General features: G+C 63.9%; 8 protein-coding genes across 8 annotated transcripts in view; 5 read left to right on the top strand and 3 right to left on the bottom strand.

Moving 5' to 3' along the window:
• Positions 1-1,477: 1,477 nt before the first annotated feature.
• PFL1_00257 (uncharacterized protein) lies at positions 1,478-2,867 on the top strand (the record flags this gene model as incomplete). Its single annotated transcript, XM_007877754.1, has 7 exons — positions 1,478-1,510; positions 1,584-1,767; positions 1,869-2,044; positions 2,124-2,409; positions 2,485-2,546; positions 2,635-2,754; positions 2,850-2,867. 7 exons carry the CDS (start codon positions 1,478-1,480, stop codon positions 2,865-2,867), a joined length of 879 nt encoding a protein of 292 aa, XP_007875945.1.
• Positions 2,868-3,682: 815 nt separating this feature from the next.
• Positions 3,683-4,960, top strand: PFL1_00256 (uncharacterized protein; the record flags this gene model as incomplete). Its single annotated transcript, XM_007877753.1, has 1 exon — positions 3,683-4,960. The coding sequence occupies one exon, from the start codon at positions 3,683-3,685 to the stop codon at positions 4,958-4,960; it is 1,278 nt and encodes a 425-aa protein (XP_007875944.1).
• A 212-nt stretch (positions 4,961-5,172) lies between these two features.
• On the bottom strand, positions 5,173-6,120 carry PFL1_00255 (uncharacterized protein; the record flags this gene model as incomplete). Its single annotated transcript, XM_007877752.1, has 1 exon — positions 5,173-6,120. One exon carries the CDS (start codon positions 6,118-6,120, stop codon positions 5,173-5,175), a length of 948 nt encoding a protein of 315 aa, XP_007875943.1.
• A 942-nt stretch (positions 6,121-7,062) lies between these two features.
• Positions 7,063-9,141, bottom strand: PFL1_00254 (uncharacterized protein; the record flags this gene model as incomplete). Its single annotated transcript, XM_007877751.1, has 1 exon — positions 7,063-9,141. The coding sequence occupies one exon, from the start codon at positions 9,139-9,141 to the stop codon at positions 7,063-7,065; it is 2,079 nt and encodes a 692-aa protein (XP_007875942.1).
• Positions 9,142-9,689: 548 nt separating this feature from the next.
• Positions 9,690-11,529, bottom strand: PFL1_00253 (uncharacterized protein; the record flags this gene model as incomplete). Its single annotated transcript, XM_007877750.1, has 2 exons — positions 9,690-10,968; positions 11,093-11,529. 2 exons carry the CDS (start codon positions 11,527-11,529, stop codon positions 9,690-9,692), a joined length of 1,716 nt encoding a protein of 571 aa, XP_007875941.1.
• Positions 11,530-13,433: 1,904 nt separating this feature from the next.
• PFL1_00252 (uncharacterized protein) lies at positions 13,434-14,885 on the top strand (the record flags this gene model as incomplete). Its single annotated transcript, XM_007877749.1, has 6 exons — positions 13,434-13,463; positions 13,570-13,994; positions 14,081-14,169; positions 14,274-14,359; positions 14,446-14,606; positions 14,693-14,885. The coding sequence occupies 6 exons, from the start codon at positions 13,434-13,436 to the stop codon at positions 14,883-14,885; spliced, it is 984 nt and encodes a 327-aa protein (XP_007875940.1).
• A 1,479-nt stretch (positions 14,886-16,364) lies between these two features.
• PFL1_00251 (uncharacterized protein) lies at positions 16,365-19,481 on the top strand (the record flags this gene model as incomplete). Its single annotated transcript, XM_007877748.1, has 1 exon — positions 16,365-19,481. One exon carries the CDS (start codon positions 16,365-16,367, stop codon positions 19,479-19,481), a length of 3,117 nt encoding a protein of 1,038 aa, XP_007875939.1.
• Positions 19,482-19,875: 394 nt separating this feature from the next.
• The window catches only part of PFL1_00250 (uncharacterized protein), a gene marked incomplete at both ends in the record, with an annotated part of 1,763 nt that continues 857 nt past the window's right edge, over positions 19,876-20,781 (top strand). Inside the window, 2 exons of the mRNA XM_007877747.1 lie at positions 19,876-20,387; positions 20,492-20,612. Of these exons, the coding sequence (XP_007875938.1) occupies positions 19,876-20,387; positions 20,492-20,612 (633 nt within the window). The remainder of the gene's footprint in view (positions 20,388-20,491; positions 20,613-20,781) is intronic.

Here is a 20,781-nt window from a genome sequence, read left to right as displayed (position 1 = left end):
GCTACCGCTGCTCTCTGAACCTGCCTGCCTCTCTCTCTCTCTCTCTCTCTTCCGTCTCCTCTTTCGGATCCAGGACGAGGAGCGCTCGCTCTCCCTGATGTCATGTGGGTGCCCAAGCGAAGCAGCGATCCCCCGGCCTAGCCTCTGTGTGTCTGTGCGAGAGGACAGAGCGGGAAGGGCATCGGCAGCTTGGTTGCTTGGTTGCTTGCTTTGCGTACCGCGGTCCTCGGCTGGGCGGGAGCAGCTGATGGCAAGAGGCCAAGAAGGGGGCGTCGCTCGCGCATTCCAGCCCGCTTGGTAGAGGGCCGAGCAAGCAAGTCAAGTCTGGCCTGTCTCGTCTGGCTGGTCGGCCACGGCGGCGCTCCAATTTTTCCGCCTTCTCCACAAGCGGCGAGGCAGGCCTGCCCCATGGGCCGGGCGCCCAGCTCATGCACGGCCCCGTAACCGCTGCTCAGGCGGCGCGGGGCCCACTCCCGAAGGCCGAGCCAGCCTTGCCTTGCCCTGTCTCCCCTCGATGGCCGCCCACCTTCTGGCGGAGCCGCGGGGCACGGCGGGAGCCGCTCTTTGGCTGCCAGCCCGCCTGTGCGATCCAGCGCCTGCCTGGCACGCTACGCCATGACCTTGGCGTGCACCGTACCTTGTTGCAGTTTGCTGTTTGCCTCAAAGCGGGCTTGTCGATCTTGCTTGCTCGTCCACCACGGGCGTCCCAGGACAAGGCCAGGCCAGGCCAGTGCGGGGTTTTGCCGCCGACTCGGAGCGGAGCGCGGCACCGACGGCCCAGAGGCTTCCCGATCAGACCCAGCTCCCCCGACTCCCCGATTCAGCGATTCGCCCGATCTTTACGATTGTCCTCCCCCCACGCGCCGGCGACATGTGGCAACGCTGACGCCCAAGGGGTCCGAGTCGAGGCCATAGCGGCCTGGCTTTGTTGTAGCTCGGCACCACTTCCGGTCGCAGAGCACGGGATGCCATCAGGCGGGCTGCGTTGTTAAGAATGGCACGGCTCACGTCTGCCTTGCCGCGCCGTGTACGGCTGGCCAGCTCGCCGTGATGCGCGCCCAGCCGCTCCCGTCCCGTAGATACTGCTGCCAAGTTCCGTCGCTGAGGTGGAAATCGGCTGTCTCCGGCCAAGAGAGGTCAACGACGCCGAGCAACGACGGTGAACAACGAGCAGGGAGCACGACAGGGGTACGCGGTCGAACCGGTCCGCCCCCACCACGGTTGCATCAGGCTAAGGGGCGATGACGCTTCATATGCATAACAAAACCCCACCTCGCTGGCAGGCCCAGAGTGGTGGCAGCGCAACAGAGCGAGCGCAGGGATCAGCTGGCGGGTGGGGTACAAGTAGTGGGCGCCTACATGTCCCTGCCCCAACAGCGGCCTCCATCATCCGTCCCCTTTCGAAGGCTTTCTTGACCAGCTCTGCAACCACGCCCGCCAACAGCCAAGACACTCACCGCCCTCGAAATATTCCAGCATGCCGGACGTCGAGGAGCCGCCGCTTCGTCCTGTGAGTGTCGTACTGGGGCTCTGTCTTGATCTCGCCCACGCTGATAGCGACCCATTGCCCCACCGCTTGGCAGGAGGACGCCGTCCACCTCCTGCCGCTCGAGGTCGGGCCGAGGACCTATGTCGACATCTTTCGCGCCGCCATCCGCGAAGAGGTGGCCGAGTTCCTGGGCACCGCCATGATCCTGCTGTTCGGTGCGGGTGTCCAGTGCCAGGTGCAGCTCTACGGCGCGGGCAACTACGCAACCTGCTGCCTGGGTGAGTGGCCGGGGCGGTTCTTGTTCGGCGATGCTGGTCTGCGCGGCAAAGGACTGTCGTGCTGATGCTCGGCGGCCCCTGATCCCTTTTCTTTCGCGTAGGATGGGCGGCCGGTGTCGCTGTGGGCGCCTACATCGCCGGACCCACCTCGGGCGGCCACATTAACCCGGCCGTGACCATCTCTCTGGCGCTGTTCCGCCGCTTTCCCAAGAACAAGGTGCCCAAGTACATCCTCGCCCAGGTCCTCGGCGCCATGTTTGGAGCCTGCACGATCTACGTGAGTGTGCCGTGGCCCTGCCCGCATCGATTGACGAACCGCGGCGCTCACTCTTGTCGCAACTCACCTGCGCCTCCAGTTCATCTACCGCGACACAATCGTCATTCTGGACCCCAACTCGACGTCGCCGCTGTTTGGCAGCAACTCGGCGGCGGGCAGCTTTGTCACGCACCCGGCGTCGAGCATCAGCGGCTTCACGGCCTGGGTGTGCGAGTTTGGCGCGACGGCCATTCTGGTCGGCGCCATCTTTGCCCTGACCGACGCCCGCAACCCGACGGGCTTCTCGGTGCCGCTGGGTCTGTTCATCCTCATCCTCGGTATCGGCGCCAGCTTTGGAGCGCAGACCGGCTACGCTATCAACCCAGGTGAGCCGAGGTGGGGACAGCACGAGAGGCGCGGCCAAGTGCATCGAGGCTGACAATCTTATCTGCCCCTGCCAGCTCGCGACTTTGGACCCCGTATCGCGCTGACGCTGCTCGGATATGGTGGCGAGATCTGGACGGTGAGATGGCAGACGGCGACGATGGGTGCGACTTGACGCTGTGCAATCCCCTCAGCTGACCATGCCTGCCCGCCACCCCATGTGACAGCACGACGCCGTGTACTGGCTCCGCGTGCCGTGGTTCGCGTGCCTGTCCGGAGGCGTGTTTGGCGGCTTTGTGTACGACTTCCTGCTCAACACGACCGATCAGACCGTCTTCAACAACCCGGTGAGTGGGCCAGTGGGCAGCGCAGCGCCGCCGAGGAGCCGCGCCCCCTTCACCGAAACGTACCGCTGACTCTGCCGCATTCGCCGGATGAACAGCACATTGAGCTGGCCTGATGGGACGAGACCGTGTTTTTCTGGTGCCTGTTTTTCTGGTGCCGTAGGAGTGGACGTACGGGGTGTCGGTGTTTCGGCGGGGTCGGTGGAGGGTGGGTCCTCGGAGAAGAGAAGAGAACAGAAGGAAGGCGTGATGTGGGCCGTATCTGCCTGTGTCGCTTGCCGGAACCCGAGCCGTTTTTCCTCCGATGTCCGAAGTCGAAGATCGACCTCCACCTGCCCTGCCTGTTAATTCCCTGACCGGCGCGGGCAGCGTTTGATTTGCCGGCGCCCGGACATAAAGGTCAGGCCAGGCAGGCGGGATGACGAGGCGGCTCGAAATTACGCAGCCTTGCGTCGGCCAGGTCCAGTCGCCGGCCTGCCTTGGCCCTGGCCCGCGCGCTTAGCAGCTTGTTCGACGACTTTCTTCTGGTGGGCGGCCATGCATCTTGCTTGTGTGCTGTACCCCCCGCCCCTGCCCCGCCTCTGCCTCCGGCTGGCTGAGCTGCTCGCAGCAACGGCCTCGGCGATATCGTGGTTCGAAATCAGAGAACAAACAGCACGGCGAGCGATCTACCGACCGCCTGCCGTCGACTGGATGGTGGGGCCGTTGTCGGCACAGCCCCTGGCCCGCGCCGACGCACCGCCGCACCGCTGCAGGGACATCGTCAAGAGTACAAAAGGGCGGGCCCGCATCCACCTCTTCCACAACGTACACTGACCCCTCATCGAGCCCTTCGCCAGTTGCCAAGCACCACCATCACGCACCGCACCCGTATAGACCTGGCCTTCGCATAGACAGAACCCCGACCCGCCTTACCGCTCCCGCAGCCACCATGTCGCACCTCGAGATCCTCAAGAGGCCCGTCCACTTCAAGTCGGGCGCCGTCGCGCCCAACGGCACCCTCAAGAGCGCCATGACGGAGCGCCTGTGCACGTGGTCCAAGGACGACTTCAAGAAGCGCGGCTGGCCCACGCCCGAGTACATCAGCCTCTACAAGGACTGGGGCGAGGGCGAGATTGGCACCATTGTCCTCGGCAACATCCCCACCGACGCGCGCTACCCCGAGGCCGAGCACAACGCCTGCATCGACATGACGATTGCCTCGCACGACGAGTACGTCAAGGCCTACCGCCCCGTCGTCGAGGCGTCCAAGGCGCACGGCAGCCTCGTGATTGCCCAGCTCACCCACGCCGGCCGGCAGACGAGCATCGAGGTCAACCCGGAGCCCGTGTCGTCGAGCGACGTCCAGTGCCAGCCCGCCATGGGCATGACGTTCGGCAAGCCGCGCGCCATGACGCTCGACGAGATCCACGAGCTGCCCAAGCGCTTCGCCTTTGCCGCAAAGGTCCTCGCCGAGGCCGGCGCCGACGGAGTCCAGCTCCACGCCGCCCACGGCTACCTCCTCTCGCAGTTCCTCAGCCCGCGCGTCAACAAGCGCACCGACGAGTACGGCGGCGAGTCGCTCGACAACCGCTCGCGCATCGTCTTTGAGATCGTCTCGGCCATCAAGCAGGCCGTCCAGGACCCCAAGTTTATCGTCTCGATCAAGATCAACTCGGCCGACTTTGCAGAGGGCGGCTTCGACGGCGACGACTCGATGGAGATGTCCAAGCGCCTCGAAAAGGCCGGCGTCGAGCTCATCGAGCTCAGCGGCGGCACCTACGAGTCGAGCGGCTTCGAGCACAAGAAGGAGAGCACCGTGGCGCGCGAGAGCTTCTTTATCGAGTTTGCCGAGCGCATCCGCCCGCACCTCTCGTCGTCCAAGCTGGCCGTCACCGGCGGCTTCCGCACCGCCAAGATCATGGCAAAGGCCATCGAGGAGCAGAGCTGCGACATTGTCGGAATCGCGCGCCCCCTGTGCGGCGAGCGCCACCTGGTCAAGGAGCTCCTCTCTGGCAAGAAGGAGAAGGCCACCGACGCCCACCCCTCGATGCCTGCCCAGCTCACCCTGCCCGCCTGCATCGTCCAGCTTAAGATGACCGGATCCGGACAGCCCATCCCGCAGATGACGACCGAGGACGGCGTCAAGACGCTCCTCAGCATCCTTCAGCCCCCCAACCCCGAGCCCAGCCACGGCGCCGAGGCCAACCCGGATGGCAACAAGCTCTAGGCCGCTGGGCCCGCCACTATGTAGCAGTCGCCTAGAAGACCCGGCGGAATAGAACGGACTAGCACAGGAATGGTTGCAAGCGCGCGGCCGTGACGCTTTTGGTCCCGGTTCGATGGATGATAGACAGACGTGGGTATAGATACGAGAAGGCGGATGCTGGAGCGCGCCCGTCATAGGGGCGGGCTGACATGTACAGGGATCTCAGGGTGCCCTCAGGCGAAGCCCTTGTCGCCCTTGATCAGCCTCATGAACGTCGAGTCCTTCTTGGCCTGGGCGGCGACGGCGGGGGCGGCGGGGGCAGTGGCGGCGATGGCGGCGGGTGCCACGCCGCCGTCGACGCTGACCTGGGGCCCGTGGGCCTTGAGCTGCGCCGCATCCTCGGTGTTGTCCTCCCCCTCGCTGTCATCGTCGGCAGGCCCCGCTTCGCCGACGGGCGTGGCGGGCACCTTTTCGCCGCCGTCTTGGTTGCCCGTCGCCACCGTCTTGCCCGTCTCGTCGACGATGGCGAAGGGCTGCGTCGTGTCGGTCTCGATGACAAGCAGGCCGTCGACGCGCGAGGCCCGCGGTCCGCCGACGATGCGCAGCGTGCGGTCGCGGTTAATGTACCATCCGGGCGAGCTGAGCACGCTGCCCTGGAGCAGCTTCTTGAGCGCGGTCCGGGTCGCCTTTTCGGCGTGCTCCTTTGCCATGTCCTTGGGGTCCTTGGGCTTCTGGCCCTTGTTGGCGCCCGTCAGCGCGCCTCCGCCGATGCCGATGACCTGGCCGACCTTGGCCACCGTCTGGCCCTTCTGCGCGTACTTGTACAGCCTCCGGGCCGTCGGAGAGTGCATGGCCACGAGCGCCGAGATCCTGGCCGAGAGGGCCGCCACGGCCGCCGTCGCTCCGCCCGCTGCGGCGCTGGCACCGGCAATGTAGATGGCCCCCGCCCCGAGCGTCAGGGCGCAGAGGGTGATGGCGGCGATGGGGGCGTAGGTCTGGAAGCGGTCGTAGCCGTTGTCTCCGCGGTCGATACGCGCCTGCACCGTGAACCAGACGGAGCCGCAGCGCATCTTGACCTTGCCGCCCGGCTGGAGCGAGTTGGAGTAGTGCAGCGGCGACACCTGCTTGAGGCAGACGTGCAGCGGCACCTGCGTGTCATTGATAAACCGGACCGTTGGCATGGCGGCGGTGGCGGCGTCGGCGTCGGCTGTGATGGATGGGATCGGATGAGTTTCGTTGAGGAGTAGTGACGGCGAAGAGGGAAGAATCCAAGGGTGGCGGTGGGGGTGATGGTGGTGGCGAGGAGAAAGGGAAATCCCAGTGGCCACGAATAGAGCTCGACCAGAGGGCCAAATGTGGAGGCTTCCTTAGCCAGGGCCTTGGTGGTGGATGAGTCGCCGCGTCCCGCGACGGATTTCGAGTGTTTGAGCAGAATCGGCGTGGGGCACTCTTGAATTTTGACAAGCGAGGGTCACCCTGGCATTTCGATGGCTGCCACCTTTTTCGCGACATTCCCGAGGCTCGAAATGAGGAAAATCCAGCTTCTCGCAAATTTGGACTCTAGAAATTAGGAGCCTGTACGTCTGACGAGATTCTGCAATCGAACGAGCTTCCTCTTCTTCAAATTCGAAGAGAAAAAAGGGAAGAGCCAGCGAGCTGCCTTCGCAAAAAGGAACTTGAGCGCCAATGTGACGTTCAGCTCGATGCCCCCAACACGACGAATTCCAAATTGCCAAAACCTCAAGTTCAGCTTTCCCGGACACAGCCACACGCTGGAGCAGGCCAGGGCCAGGCAGGACCGCCGCATCGAGTTGCCGTCGATTCCCTCGGCAGCGGTCTCTCCCTCCAGGCTGGCTGGCTTCCCTTTCCCTTTTGGTCCAACCGACTCCGTCATCGCCGTTGCCGCAAAGAGAGGCCTCCTCCATCGTCCCTCTCTCTCTGCTCCATCTCCACGGGCGTGCCCGCACGATTATCCTCTCGGGGACCGAGCTGAGAGCGCCATCTCTATGCAAACTCTTTTGATTCGATGTGGTGCGCTTGCCAAGCTGGCCCGTTACTACTGTCCATTGAAACGACAAAAGGATCTCGACCTCCCTTTGTGAGGGCCCCCACGTCGGCCCAATCTAGAGACCGGCGACGACCTTCTTGTCGCCCTTGTCGGCTTCACCCGCCGCGCGCGCACCGGGCGACTCGATGCCGCCCCTGAAGACCTCGCCCGCGCCGCTGACTCGGCTCTCTTGGCCCAGCTCGAGCCAGCCCACCTCTGGACGCCTCGTGTCGCAGTACATCTTCTGTCCGCGGAGGATCTTCCAGCCGCGAGCCTCCTTCTCGGCCTCGCTCAGGTCCGACGGCGGCGGGCTGTAGCTGTCGCACGAGGCCAGTCGCGGGTGGAGCAGCGGCGCTTCGGGCAGCACGTGGGTCAGCAGCCATGCGATCCGGGCGTTGCTGTGCGGCGCCGTCTCCCTGCCGCCCATGTCGCCGGTGTCGGACGGGTTGAGCAGCTCGTCCTCGGCCACAGGGCGATCGCTCTTGAGGTCGGCGGCGACCTCGGCGACCCTCGACTGAGACGTCGAGCCGTTGCTGGCGGCGCCATCGCCCTCTCGGGTGCGCGCGGTCTCGTCCTTGGTGGCCTTGAGCGTCTTGTCCTCGTCGTTGCGCTTCGGCCGCCCATTCTCGCCCGGCAGGTTGTAGATCGGCAGCGCCTCTTTGGGCATCAGCTCGATGTCAACCTCCTTGACCTCGACGCGCCCCTCGTGCTTCCAGAGGTGGGACTGCGCGATCTGCCGCTTCCGCTCCTCGCTCGTCTGCTCAAAGACGGCCTGGATGAACTCGTTGACGGGCTTGTACAGCCACCGCCTGGGCCTCACGCCCTCGAACCAGCCGAGGTGGCCTCCGCCCTTGGTCCACGCCAGGGCGATGTTGTCGTTGATCTGGCTGCCCTTCTCCTCGCGCTGCGACTCCGACAGCGGCCTGCCCTCGGCATCGTACCCGATGGCCGCGCGCACCTTTGTCCAGACGGGCGAAGGCACGATGGGGTCGTCCTCGGCATTGAGACAGAGCATCGGCCGCCTGACGCCGTCGAGAAAGTTAGCACACCCGCCGTGGTTGTAATAGTCGTTGGCGTTGTCAAAGGGGAATTCGCCGTAGGGCTTCGAGTGGCCGCCCATCAGGCGGGTCATGGTCTCGTCGACCAGCTTGAGCGTGCCCGGTCGGATGACTTCGCGCTCGCCCAGCTTGGGCCCGCCGTTCTGGCACTGCTTCTTGTGCAGCTGCATGTCGGCCTTGCTCAGCGGCTCGGGGTCGTAGAGCTGGTCGATGTAGGGCCGCAGCGGCGCGTGGAGGGCCAGCGTGTCCTTGTGCCGCCGCATCACCCTGGCCAGGTTGAGGTTCATTACCGACGAGTACTTTTGCGGGAGGAACCCGCCGTACTCGAGCGCATCCGATCCGGCCTTGAGGTCAAAGGGCGTGCCCACGATGACGCCGGCTAGCAGGGGCGACTCGTCGCCCTCCTCGCCGAGGTACTTGCCGAGGACGTTGGCGCCGAGCGAGAAGCCGATGCCGACCATGGGGGAGCTGGGGAAAAGCTTGGTGAGGAGCAGCAAGGCGCTGCGGAGGTCCGACGTCTTGGAGGCCGAGTAGAGCTGGGCCGAGCTGACCGACGTGTCGGCGCAGCCGCGGAAATTGACCACGACGCCGCGGTAGCCAGGTCCTCCCTCGGACTTGGGCTTGACGAGCTGCGAGAGGCAGTTGCGGATGTAGGACTCGTGGCTGCCGCCCGTCAGGCCGTGGCAGGCAACGACGGTCGGGGTGGCCTCGGCATTCGGGTCGGCGTCGGCGAGCTCCGGCGGCGAGATGTCGATCGAGACTGTTCCACCATCGGGCGTGAGAAACACTCTGCGCTTGTAGGTGACGGGGTCGATTTGGTCAAAGGAGCCGACGGCGCACCAGATGGTCTGGAGATGGCCGGTGGTGAGCCAGGGTGTGGGCTTGTAGGTCGGGTTCCTGGCCGGGTCGAGGCTGGGGCAAGCCGCGATGAGCGACGCTATCGAGGGGCCAGAGTCGCCCTGGTTCTTGGTAGGGGCCGGGGTCGTGCTGCCGCTGCCTGCGCGTGCGTGCTCGACATTGACGGCAAACAGAGAGTGCGGTGCCACGCCGACCGTGCGGCCGAGCAGGATGGCGCTAGAGGCGAGAATGGTCGACATGGCGAGCGTTGCAGTTGCGAGCCGGTCGCGGGGTCAAAGGACGGGAAGGATTGCGAGGGTGCAGTGTTGAGAGATGGACGTCGGGTGCCAACCCAGTCGAGTCGAGATCGAGAGCATAGCAGACCCGTTCGGGAGCACGGCAGAGGCAGCGTGGTGGTGAGAGGGCAGGGCAACGAGCGTTCCGACTGCTGCACAGCCAAGCAAGGAAAAAGTTTAGGCGGCCGGATGGCCACGGACCCTTTGATTCCGGCACGCCGGCATTTCTCCGATGGAAGCAGCAGCTGAAAGCGAGATCAGGGTCCAAGGGCTGCCCACCGCGCCGATACCACCGCCGCTGCTACGTCATTAATTAATTCGCGCGTGGCCCCCCGCGTGCCTGAGGCCGTCGTAGATTTGCCAAGCAACCCAGCCATCGCTCCGCGCTCGTTGCTTCCGACACGGACGAATCCACGCTGTCGATACGGGATCGCTTGCTGGGAACTCAGGTAGAAATACAGGACAGCGGTAACCACGACGACGGACAGCAAACAAGACGACGTGCGACCACATCAGTGGCCGTTGGCGGCGACGTTCTGCGTGCTATGGTTGGCGGCGTGGCCATTGACGCTGGCGACGCCGTCGGGCTTGCGCGCGCCGTACACGGCGTCCTTGACCTTGTCGATGTTGTTGGCTACCGTGGGGCCCTTGGTCTTGAGGCCGTTGGTGCCGACGTCGCGGCCGAGGAAGTTGTGCGAGCCGTTGAAGACGGCCTCGCGCAGGTCGGTCTTGTACTTGCCCTTGAGGCCCAGCGGCTCGGCAATGGCGGCGGCGAGGTCGGCGTCGACCTGGTGCCAGACGGCGATGGCGTTGGCGAGGATGCCCTTGTCGGTGCACGTCGACATGTGGCCCGAGATGTTCTTGATCGTGTTCTGGCGGTCCTCTTCGGAAAAGACCTTGCGCCACAGCTCGCGCGGCTGCACAAAGTCCTCCTCGGACACACCACTGAGGAAAGAGATGGCGTTGCCCTCGTAGTCGCCGTGCACGGCGTCGAGGTCGACGGTGCGCTGCAGGAACTTGGGCGGCGCCAGCGACGAGATGTAGTTGGGGCGCGGGCCCTGGTTATAGAAGGCCATGCCGCCGTCGCGCTGGAAGTTGACGTGCTTGTGCTCCGGGTTGGGCTGGTTGACGGGCAGCTGCTGGTAGTTGACGCCGATGCGGTGGCGGTGCGTGTCCGGGTACGAGAACAGACGGCTCTGCAGCACCGGGTCGTTGGACGGCTCGAGGCCGGGGACCAGGTGCGCCGGGTTGAAGGCCACCTGCTCGATCTCGGCAAAGTAGTTTGCCACGTTCTGATCAAGCTTGATCTCGCCGAGCGGCTGCAGCGGGAACTTGTCGCGGGGCCACGTCTTGGTCAGGTCGTTGACGTTGACGCCGGCGTCGATGGCCTCGCTGGGTGTCATGATCTGGTACTTGACGTCCCACTTAGGGTACTCGCCCCGCTCGATGGCGCTGAACAAGTCCTTTTGGTGCTCGTCGGGCGACTTTTCGGCGGCCTCGTCGTTGGTCAGGTTCTGGGTGCCCTGCTGCGACAGGATGTGGATCTGGCAGTACTTCCACTTGCCCTCCTTGTTGACAAACTTGAACGTATGGCCAGAGTAGCCCTGCATGTGGCGCCAGGTGGCGGGGATGCCGCGCGGGCCCATCAGGTACAGGAACTGGTGCACCGACTCGGGGTTCTGGCCCATGTAGTCCCAGAACTGCGTCGAGTCGTCGCCGTGGGTCAGGTTCGTCTGCGGGTTGCGCTTCTGAGTGTGGATGAAGTGCGGGAACTTGGCGGGGTCACGGAGGCTAAAGAAAGAAGAGGGGGCATAGCAGACGCGCCACAATATTTTTACGCGTCAATATCACCGCTCGTCGTCGCAGCATGCTCAATCTGATCATCCAGCAACACTGAACGGCGGCGGCGGCTCACAAGAAGATTGGAGTATTATTGTAGACCCAGTCCATGTTGCCCTGTTTGGTCCGGAACTTGACAGAGAAGCCTCGGGGGTCGCGTGCGCAGTCGGGGGAGCCGGATTCGCCGCCGACGGTGCTGAAACGGACCGTGATGGGGCACTCGGTCTTCTCGGCAAACAGGGGCGCGAAGCAGAGGTCCGGGATCGGGTGGGTGGTGCGGTAGGTGCCGTGTGCGCCGCCTCCCTTGGCGTGGACGACACGTTCGGGGATGCGCTCGCGGTCGAAGTGCGAGAGGAGGTCGACGAGGTGGAAGTCCTGGAGGAGGAGCGGGCCCTCGGTGCCGACGCGCTGGGCCTCGTAGGCGTGCGGCATGGCCACGCCGTTCGATGCGCTGTAGACGCCCGGCTCAGCGTTGGCATCCTCGGCGAAGCTTCTGACGTTTAGGTGGGACATGGTGGCGAATTACTGTGGCGAATTACTGTGGCGGCGTGTTGCGGGGGTAAAAGGAAATCAGGCTGCGGTACAGTGGTCGTGAGGGCGTAGAGCCAGCGTATCCCATTCGTTCGGACATCCTATATAGGTTGTGAGCTCCATGAACTCGAGTGGCGGACATCGGTGGCTGGCTGGTTCACACGCCGTCGAGGGTAAGCCGCCAGAGCGCGCGTTCAGACGTCACACGGCCTCTTGCCGCTTTTCCACTGGATTGCGTGAGACCGGCGACGTCCCCGGAGGCATGAACAGGTGGAGGGAAGGCGGAGGAGGACGAGAGACAAAGGGAAAGCAAGGAAGGGCGGGAGGCGGCGACGACGACGATGGAAGCATGCCGGTCGAGATGAATCATCGAATCGCCGAGCTGCGCTTTGACGAGGCAAGGGCTGGCACGCGTGTATGGATGCATCATGGACCCTGGGCCCTGAACGACCCTGGACTAGCTCCATCTAACGAGGCGGATGGACAGACACGTCAAGCGAGGAAGGTCGGCGGTCCAGACGAGTGCGGCTGGGACCTGAGCGCTCGTCACGACGGTTTGTTGCCGTCGTTGTCGCCGCCGTCGCTCGTAATCGCGGTTTTCTGATTGAGCCCTCACCCTCGGCCGTTGCCGACCGTTCGACGTCCTAGCGTGATCCTGCACGTCAGCATGGCAGGGGCGGCTGCGCTAAGCGTAAGAACCGCCAAATGAACAGCCGTCACAGAGGCGGCGGAGATCTCGGAAGCTGCGCTTTCAGAGTCGTCTGTGCCTGCACCTCCTGCGCTATTTGCTCGTCTTTTATACTCTAGATCTCATCAAATGGACATGTGCTATCTGATGGCAAGAATTGGACGGCTTGGTCAAGGACTTGCTTACAGCACATGCATTGGCGTGGCAGCAAGCTTTTTTTTTGCACTAGGACAAAAACAGGTGCCGGCAAAGCATAGATGCTTACTGTACCTTCACCCTACACACAGCCCTCAACATAGGACCAAACATCTGCCCTTGGTTGGCCTGGCACCGACGCAGAAGGCCCAAAAACTGCCTGAGATCCAAGACCAAAATGTGTAGGCAGAATGGCAGCTTCCAACAATGTGTTTTCTACACTTTGCTCAACAATCCTGCACATTTTCCCAGACAAGGGCCTGGCAACCTTGCTCATCTGCTAGTCCTGATGCTCAGGCTTGCAAAGATGCTTGCTGCAGCCTGATCAGAGCACTGGAAGGCAGTTTGAGTGGGCACAATGTTGATATTTAATGTTTTTTCAAGTGCTTTTCACACTTTGCACCAGATATTTCTACATTTGCCCTTTTGAGGAGTCATATTGTTGCCAAACTCGCTCAGACTTGGCTGAGCTGGTTGCACATGTATTAGTACCATAGCATTGGTTGACAGCTAACAGAGCAAAAATGGACTATGAGCTTGGATCTGGCCTATTGCAGCTTGCCCCACAGTTGAGCAAAAGCACTCAGGAGGACAGAGTTGGCGGCGGTGGAATCGCTGAGCCAAGCCTGCTCCGAAAGCCGACAAAGAGGCAACCAGGCAGGCAGGGCAGGGCCCAGGCTCGGATGTGAGCGAGGCTGAGCCAGGGCTGTGCTCTGGTGCGTGCGCGCCCCCCTCCCCCCGCGTCCGTCCCCCACTTGATGCAGCAGCGATCAGCCGGCAGCAGCCTCCTTATCGGCCAGCCACCATCAACCACGATTTTGCCTGCCATTGAGCCCGTTACAGAGCTTCCAGACACGCTGCGCCCGTTGCCGTCAGCCATCAGCAGCAGCACAGACTCCACCTCGACAGCCGTCTCGTCACGGGCACCGACTCCACTTCTTCCTCTCCACCTGCCTCGTCCCGCTCCGCTAGCGCACGGCTCAACGTGGAGGCGGCTAGCACCATGCCATCGAGGCCTACGACGCCAATTCTGGTGAGCAGGCTCCGCATACAAGTGTAAGCGCTAGAGGCGAACGGGCCTACTGACCGCGCTCGTCTCGCCTGTACCGATTCGCTCCCGCCCCGACACGACGCTACAGCGTGCTGCAGGCAGCTCGGACAATTCGGCGCTGAGCTCGCACGCCATCAGCAAGGAGCCCAGCCGCACCTCGATCACCATCGAGGAGCCCGAGCGACGGCGGCCACGCGGAGAGTCGCTCACCACAACCGCAGAGTCGTCCGTCTCGCTACCCTCCTCGCCATCGCGCTCCCACATTGTGGGAGATGGCAACTATGGCGGGCGAAAGGGAGGGCCGTCGCTGGCAAAGAGCCGGACCAGCAGCTCGGGCGGTCTGAGCGACATCAAGCCCGGCTACGAGAGGAGAGTCGGCTTCGACACCATGCCCGACGCAGAAGAGACCAGCAGCGGCTTCTTCAGCTTCACGCTCCAGGTCAAGTCCATCGGCTACGAGAGGACAAAGAACACGCGGACCTTTATGTGCGCCGTCGACGACAACGTCTACAGGTGGGTTGTCGATCTTCCAGCTAAAGGGCAGGGTTGGGCTGCGCGGCGTCAGAGACTAAGACCTCGACCTTCTTCTGCTCCGACAGTGAGCGCGCCCTGATCTGGCTGATGGAGAACCTGGTGGAAGACGGCGACGAGGTGGTCGCATGCCGGATCCTCGAAGGCGAGGCGGATGGTGAGTTAACATACTCGGCAGCGAGCGGTGAAAGCGGGTATGGTTCGCGACGAGCCGCGGCGGTGCTGACCGGCTCCTGTGCTCTGCCTTCTCACTTCTTGCAGAGATCGACCAAGAGACCGCAAGGGAGGACGCCAGGGAATTGATGGCGAGCATCGTCGAGCTGAACGAGGAGGCAGAGGATCGTAAGGTGAGTTCGCGATCAGCCCTCGCGGCGGCGCTACAGGTCGTGCAGCCCGCTGACCAGCCACTTCGCTCGCCCGTATCCGACGTCAGATCTCCATCGTGGTCGAGTTTGTCGCAGGCAGCATCACATCGACAATCCTCCAACTCATATACACCTACCGACCCGACAGCCTGACGGTCGGCACGAGGGGCAAGTCGGCCAACAAGTTCCAGAAGATGCTTGGGCAGCAGCTCATGGGCCACGTCAGTCGGTGAGTTCCGCAGATCCCGGCCTGAGCTCCCGGCGACTCGAGCAACGTGCTGATCGCCGAACCTTGAACCCCTCGGCCGACTTCAGCGATATCCTGATGACCTCACCGGTGCCGGTCGTGGTGGTGCGACCCGAGGCCAAGGTGCAGAAACACCTCAAGAAGCGGCTCAAGGACCCGAAGCGGCGGAGCTACCACGACCTCGTCAAGGGCGTCGAGGGCTTGCCTATGAGCGTCAACAAGAGCAAGCGGGAGAGCCTGCGGATCCCTCACTTCCATTGACGGGGCTGGACGGGGCCGCTGCGGCGTCAGCGGTCCAGAATCGGCGCCCACGTTCCGAAACGCTTTCCGCCATGGATGGGACATGGCTGAGAGCTCTGATGGACTCGACTGGCCCTCCGCGACACAACCGGGCGCAGAGTGTAGGCCGATTTTTGTCGGCGTGTCCTCCTCTCCCGACCGGGCTTCGAGCAGTTGTCGTCCAGAGCCTGCAGCCCCCGCATCATCGACCGAAATCACCACTTTTGTACAACAGACACAGACAGACAACCACACGAACATTCCATCGTCACCCTGACCCCGTCTGCGCACTGATCTGCGAGACAGGAGAACCTGCGCTTGTCGGATTGTCTTGACGGAGAAGCAGGGCGTTGCCCAGGAGAGGTGGAACTGTCGTCTGTCCTCAGCGAGTCAGTCGTTTCGAGACCTCTTTTACACTTATGGTCTGCTTGACGACATGCCACAGACACGCTCGGAGCAACTCGCTCCACCATCCCGACCCTGCCTTTGAAGCGAGCATCGGCTGTGGGGGATAGGCCAGACTAAAGAGCCATGAGGCCGACAGTGGACCGAGGCCTTCCGCTATGTCGGACGCGGGGGCTGGCCGGTGTTCAGGACGCCGATCATGCTTGATATTGGGGCATGCGGACACAGAGACGGTCGGCGGATTGATGACGGTGGGGGGGGATGCCATGCCATCGTCGGTCGTCGAGCCAAGCCGAACAACCGAAGCGCACGACGACGCTCGCTTGGAGCCATCTCGGTCGCGCTGGGGCGGATGGGAGTCGCGTATGTATCGTGAGCCATGATGAGCGTGCTCCGCATCCTGCCCCCTGCTTGCGTCGGCGAAATGATTGCGAATGGGGATTCAGGGAGAGGCCAGGCCTGGCAAGGCATGGCTGGAATGTCGACTGCCGCCGCGCCCCGCTCAAGAGACCGACGGCCACCGCGGGTGGACCCTCGTACCGCACCACCATCGGCTCGCCCATTGACCATGAATCCTCCGCAACCGCAGGCTCCGCAGGCTCGAATTCGTCCGCAGCCGAGACGGCCCCCCGCACGCACCGCCTGCCATGGCCGTGGGGAAAGCAAGGCAAGTAGGCCTGGCAACGCAGGCAGGCCGGCCTAGACGAGCGAGGAGCCCCGCAGGGCACCTTGCCTGGCTTCTCCATACGGTCATCGGAGCAGCCCGGCGTACGGCATGGTGCAGCCTCGCCTCACCACGGCAACCTTTCTCCGAGCGCCCCGACGAGCTCGGCTTCCTCAGCAGTGGGCCTGCCCTCCCGGATGCTAAGCCGTCGACCACCGCCTTGCTTCGTCCAGCGACGTCCAGTCCGCTTTGAGACACGACGTCGTATATAAGGTCCACCTTTGGCACTCCGACCACGTCCACCACCGCCCTCTAGCAAGCCCTCTTCAACCGGCGAGAACCTAGCCATCGAGCAAGCAAGCGAGCAGGACGACAAGTGGACCCGACCGACCATGCGACCCGCCCTCTCCCCGCTGTACGCCCTCGCGGTGGCGGCTCTGACCGGCTCGACGCTCTCAGCGCCAGCCACGCTCTCCACCCGCGACTCGCAGCTCGAGCTCAGCACCCTCCAGCAACGACAGGCGTCCAATGACACCTCCGGCGACAGCCTCATCCGCCCCTCGTTTGACGTGACTGCCTGCCCCGGATACCAGCTCGTCGGCGAGCCAAAGAAGTCCCGCGCCGGCTTCACCGCCCGGCTCAGCCTCGCCGGTGAGGCGTGCCACGCCTACGGCGTCGACATCCAAAACCTGACCCTCGCCGTCGTCTACGAGAACAAGCACCAGCTCCACGTCCACCTCTACGACACCGACAAGCAGCAGTACCAGCTGCCCGACGGCCTCATCTTTGACCGCCCCGGCGATGACCCCGCCAAGATCAAGCATAGCTCCACCGTCGACGACAGCGACCTCGTCTTCCACCACACGGGCGAGTCGGGCAACTCGACCGGCCCCTGGGCCTTCTGGGTCGAGCGCCGCTCCAACGGCGACGTCATCTTCGACACCCGTCCCGACAACATCCCCACCTACGACCAGGGCATCAACAATGTCTCGGGCGACTCGAAGCGCAACTCGACTGCCATGCCGGCCCACCCGCTCGTGTTCGAGAACCAGTATCTCCAGCTCTCGTCGGCGCTGCCCGAGGATGCCAACATCTACGGCCTGGGCGAGTACGTGGGCTCCTTCCGCCGCGACCCGGACGAGACGCTGCAGCCCTTCTTTACCCTCGATGCCGGCACGCCCGTCGACAGCAACCAGTACGGCTACCACCCGGTCTACACAGAGGCCCGCCAGGGCGCCGACGGCAAGGTCAACACGCACGCTGTCTACCTGCAGAACACGGCCGGCATGGACGTGCTCCTCCGCCGCGGCCTGATCCAGTACCGCGCCATCGGCGGCACGCTTGACTTCCGCTTCTTCTCGGGCGACGATGCCGAGCGTGGCGGCAACAGCGCCAACGCCGCCATCGCCCAGTACGTCAACTTCGTCGGCCTGCCCACGATGCAGCCCTACTGGAGCTTTGGCATGCACCTGCTACGCTGGGGCTACAATAACGTCTCGCAGACGCGCGAGGTCAACGAGGCTATGCGCAAGGCCGACATCCCGCTCGAGGTGCAGTGGCAGGACATCGACTACATGGACACCTTCCGGGACTTCACCGTCGACCCGAACCGCTTCCCGCAGGAGGAGCTGGCCGGCTTCATCTCGGACCTCCGGTCGCAGCACCAGCACTACGTCCCCATCATCGACGCGGCCATCCCCAAGGCGCCCACCAACGAGAGCGACACCTACGCTGCGGGCACGCGCGGCGACGAGCTCGATGTCTTCCTCAATAACCGCAACGGCACGCAGTACGTCGGCTCCGTGTGGCCGGGCTATACAACCTTCGTCGACCAGCAGGCGCCCAACGCCCAGCAGTGGTGGACCGAGGCCATGGCCAACTTTAGCAAGATTGTCGACTTCTCGGGCATCTGGCTCGACATGAACGAGCCCAGCTCCTTTATCATTGGCAACGCCGCCGGCCCCGAGACCAACCTCTCCAGCACGCCCGTCTACACGGCCCAGACGTCGCAGCCCGGCTGGCCGCAGGGCTACGACAACATGACCTGGGGCAACTCGGGCAACATCACCGTCAACGGTACCTACACCTTCAAGCCCGATGTCCTGCAAAACAACCCGGCGGAGAAGCGGCGCCTGGCCGCGGACTTGGACCTGGCCCTAGCCAAGAGGCAGGACGCCGGCGGCGAAGACAAGTACGGCCCCAACGAGCCCGACTTTGCCTATGCCAACGCCTCGCAGCGCTACCGCACCAACCCGCCCTACGCCATCCACAACGGCATCCACTACAGCGAGGGCCCGCTCAACATCAACCTCGACCACAAGACGGTGTCGATGGATGCGGTCGGCGTCGACGGCGAGCGCTCCTTCTACGACGTCCACAACCTCGACGGCACGCTCGAGGAGATGCACGTCCACCGCGCCCTCAAGAAGATCCACCCGGACCAGCGTCCCTTCCTCATCTCGCGTTCGACGTACCCGGGAGCGGGCAAGTACACGGGCCACTGGCTCGGCGACAACTTCTCCATCTGGAAGATTCTGCCGGGCAAGGAGGCGTACAAGGCGGGCGCAGGCATGGCCGAGAGCATCGGCGGAATGCTGCAGTTCCAGATCTTTGGCATGCCGATGGTGGGCGCCGACATCTGCGGCTTCAACCGCAACACGGACGAGGAGCTCTGCAACCGGTGGATGATGCTCGGAGCGTGGTCTCCCTTTATGCGCAACCACAATACGCAGGGCGCCATCTCGCAGGAGCCGTACCGATGGGACAGCGTGGCCGAGGCATCGCGCCGCGCGCTGCGCAAGCGGTACGAGCTGCTGCCCACGCTCTACTCGCACGTCTCGCGCTCCAGCGTCACGGGTCAGCCGGCGCTGCGCGCCCTCTGGTACGAGTTCGAGTCGGTCTTTGAGCAGACCAAGGACTCGGCGCACCAGTTCCTCTTTGGACCCGACCTGCTCGTCACGCCCGTCCTCGAGCCCAACGTGACGACCGTCAAGGGCCTCTTCCCCTCGGCCGGCGGATCGTGGCGCAACGTCTATACGTACGAGGCCCTCGACGTCGAGGCCGACAAGAACGTCACCGTCGAGGCGCCGCTCTCGCACATCAACGCCCACCTGCGCCCCGGCCGCGCCCTCCTCACCCACGCCGAGCCGAGCTACACGACCTACGAGACGCGCCAGAAGCCCTTTGGCCTCGTCGTCAACCTCAACAGCACCGGCCAGGCCTACTCGGACTTCTACCTCGACGACGGCGAGACTCCGGCGCCGACGGACAACTCGACGCTCGTCGTCGAGGCGGCCAAGTCGAGCGTCAGCGGAAGGCTCGAGGGCGCGTTCCGCGTCAAGCAGCCCCTGGAGCGTGTCATTGTCCTCGACGTCGCTCAGAAGCCGAACCGCGTCTCGTTTGGCGGCAAGGACGTCTCGAGCTTCAAGTGGAACGGCGACAAGAAGATGCTCAACGTCACCGGTCTCAGCGGCGACCTCAATGGCGAGTGGAAATTGCGCTGGGAATGAGTCGCTCGACAGCAGAGATCTTGTACCACCACCACTGTAGCATCGACCGAGAACGTCCTGTCAGCTAGCGATGCATTGCTTCCTCGTGGTCTGGCGATGAATGAAGTCGGAGGTAGCTAGGTGAACGGCGGCGGTGGCCGAGCAAACGTAGGCGCGCCTGGCTGGTCTGTGCGTCGGCAATTGGCGGCTACTCGGCGGGGAGAGGACGGCAAAACAACGTCGGGGGTCCAGCGGCTCAGCCCCGAAAGCCGCGAGGTGGGGCCGGCAAAATCACCGCGCCTCGACGCCTTGCCCATGGCCCTCCTTGCCTACACTCGACCTTGAACCTTCCCTCCATCGTCTTCCACCACACCTCCCTACTTTTGCCAGCTCACCGTAGCCACTCAGTACAAGGATGCCCGCGTTGACATCGTTCGTCACCTACGATGCGAGCCATCCGTTCTCGCTCGAGAACCTGCCCTACGGCATCTTCTCCAACGCCTCGAACCCGAACCGGCGCGCGGGGGTGGCCATCGGCGACCTGATCCTGGACCTATGTGCGCTCTCGAAATCTACCTGGTTCAAGGATACGGGCATCGACGATCCGACAATCCTGCAGCAGCCCACGCTAAACGCCCTGATCGCCCTCGAGCCGGGCGTGTGGGCCAAGTTCCGCGCGTTCCTCCAGTCGCTCCTCTCTTCCTCGTCGCCCCTCTCAAAGGCCTCTGCCGAGGAAAAGGAACAGCTGTTCGCAGCACGCCTCGCACCTTCTGTACAGCTTCACCTGCCCATCGAAATCGGAGATTACACCGACTTCTATTCGTCCATCGAACATGCCACCAACTGCGGCGTCCTCTTCCGCGGAAAGGAGAACGCCTTGCAGAAGAACTGGAGATGGCTGCCCGTCGGTTACCATGGCAGGGCTTCGTAAGTCCAGACGAGACGGGGTCCTGTGCTGGCCTGTAGATCGCATGCCGGCTAACAAGGTCGTTCGACTTCCCAACTGCTCGCCCGTGCCCGGCCCTCGACAGCTCGATCGTAGTCTCCGGGACGCCCTTCCACCGACCCTGCGGTCAGATCCTGCCGCCGCAAGCCGAGGAGCCCGTCTTTGCGCCGTGCAAGAAGCTCGACTATGAGCTCGAGATGGGCTTTGTGAGTTGCGCAAGCCGTGTTCCTGGCCTCAGGCTCTGTTCTCGCTACTGATCACGCCGCTGCTGTGCCCGCCCCCCCCCCNCNCNCNNCNCNCGCCNCGCNCGCGCGCNCGCNCNCNCNCGCNCGCGCGCNCGTCGTCGTCGTCGTCGTCCGTCCGTCCGTACCGTCC

This window comes from Pseudozyma flocculosa (genome assembly GCF_000417875.1).
Source record: "Pseudozyma flocculosa PF-1 unplaced genomic scaffold scaffold00001, whole genome shotgun sequence".
NCBI lineage: Eukaryota > Fungi > Basidiomycota > Ustilaginomycetes > Ustilaginales > Ustilaginaceae > Pseudozyma > Pseudozyma flocculosa.
This window is presented reverse-complemented; position numbering and strand designations above follow the sequence as displayed.